The sequence below is a fragment of the Austrofundulus limnaeus genome, unplaced genomic scaffold (assembly GCF_001266775.1).
Source record: "Austrofundulus limnaeus strain Quisiro unplaced genomic scaffold, Austrofundulus_limnaeus-1.0 Scaffold594, whole genome shotgun sequence".
In the NCBI taxonomy this organism is placed as follows: Eukaryota; Metazoa; Chordata; class Actinopteri; order Cyprinodontiformes; family Rivulidae; genus Austrofundulus; species Austrofundulus limnaeus.
Genome location: NW_013952996.1, coordinates 31091 through 32482, shown reverse-complemented (window position 1 = coordinate 32482; position 1392 = coordinate 31091). Strand labels below are relative to the sequence as shown.

The 1392-nt window shown below is 44.6% G+C and overlaps 1 protein-coding gene across 1 annotated transcript in view; it reads left to right on the top strand.

The window, feature by feature from the left end:
* LOC106531073 (afadin) overlaps positions 1-1392 on the top strand; it is a gene marked incomplete at its 3' end in the record, with an annotated part of 96224 nt that overhangs the window by 63929 nt on the left and 30903 nt on the right. Inside the window, 4 exon segments of the mRNA XM_014026841.1 lie at positions 357-552; positions 646-758; positions 829-986; positions 1069-1229. Coding sequence (XP_013882295.1) covers positions 357-552; positions 646-758; positions 829-986; positions 1069-1229 — 628 coding nt within the window.

Below are 1392 nucleotides of genomic sequence, written 5' to 3'. Positions count from 1 at the left end.
TTTAAAATATTACATGGTAAAAACAGAAGCTGTTCTTCATATTAGTGACAAACTTTGGCCTTTTTTAAAGAGTTACTTTCATTTTTTCTTCTACTTTTTATTTAAAATAAATTTCCATTCTCGGCAGGTTTCTAAGGTTCTTCTTCTACATATTAAAAAAGTTGTAGTGGTGCACTACTGCTACTAGTGGAGAGAAAGTGTATTGCACATTGTTTAAAATCAATGCAGTCCCACGGCCCTCTGCGGCCCAAAGTTAAAAACTGTTGTTCTTTTGAGACCCTCAAGGTGGCGCTGTGGCCCACAGGTTAAGGATCTCTGAACTAATGGACTCTTTGTCTCCGTCTTTTCTTTTTAAGGACCTTGAGTTCCATGGCGTGATGCGGTTCTACTTCCAGGACCGGGTTGCCGGTAACTTTGCCACAAAGTGCATCAGAGTGTCCAGCACAGCGACGACGCAGGATGTCATCGAGACGTTAGCCGAGAAGTTCAGACCGGACATGAGGATGCTGTCCTCGCCCAAGTACTCGCTGTACGAGGTCCACGTCAGCGGCGGTGAGTCCCACAGATTGAACTAATCCATGGTTTTACTGGACRAGAAGATGCAGGTGAATTTGAGATAAACTCGTGTTATTGTGCACGTGTTAGAAGAGCGTCAGCTGGACCTGGACGAGAAGCCTCTCGTCGTTCAGCTGAACTGGAACAAAGACGACAGAGAGGGACGCTTCGTCCTGAAGAATGAGAACGACATCCTGCCCAAAGTCAGTGCTGTCAGTCAAGCTTTCATTCACCTCACTGCACGCTGTAGCTGACTTGTTTCTTTTCTACCAGAAGAGCCAGAGTAATGGGCCGGAGAAGGAGAAAGATGGAGTGATCCAGAACTTCAAGAGGACTTTGTCCAAGAAGGAGAAGAAGAAAGAAAAGAAGAGGGAGAAGGAGTTTGCCCGAATCCCTGATGGAGATGAGCAGACTCTGGGCCGTGAAGACGGGTAAGAACCACGGATCTTACTGCTCAGTCCTTCGAGACGGTTCTCATGTCAGCTGTTTGACACTCACCTACCTGTCATTTAGTGAAAACAGTCGCCTGGCAGCCGAGGTTTATAAGGACATGCCTGAAACCAGCTTCACCAGAACCATCTCAAACCCAGAGGTGGTGATGAAGAGGAGACGGCAGCAGAAACTGGAGAAACGCATGCAGGAGTTCATGAGCAGCGACGGCAGGCCGGAATCAGGTATTTTATTTATTCATTTATTCATTTCATTTCTTTAAAAAACAACAAAATTTATGCACAATAAAAAAAACACAAATCACAAATAAAATGAAAAGCGACATAAAAAAACTGTTACGGCCAGAGGTCTTTCTTCTATGTTTATACTAAAGCATGGAATGACATT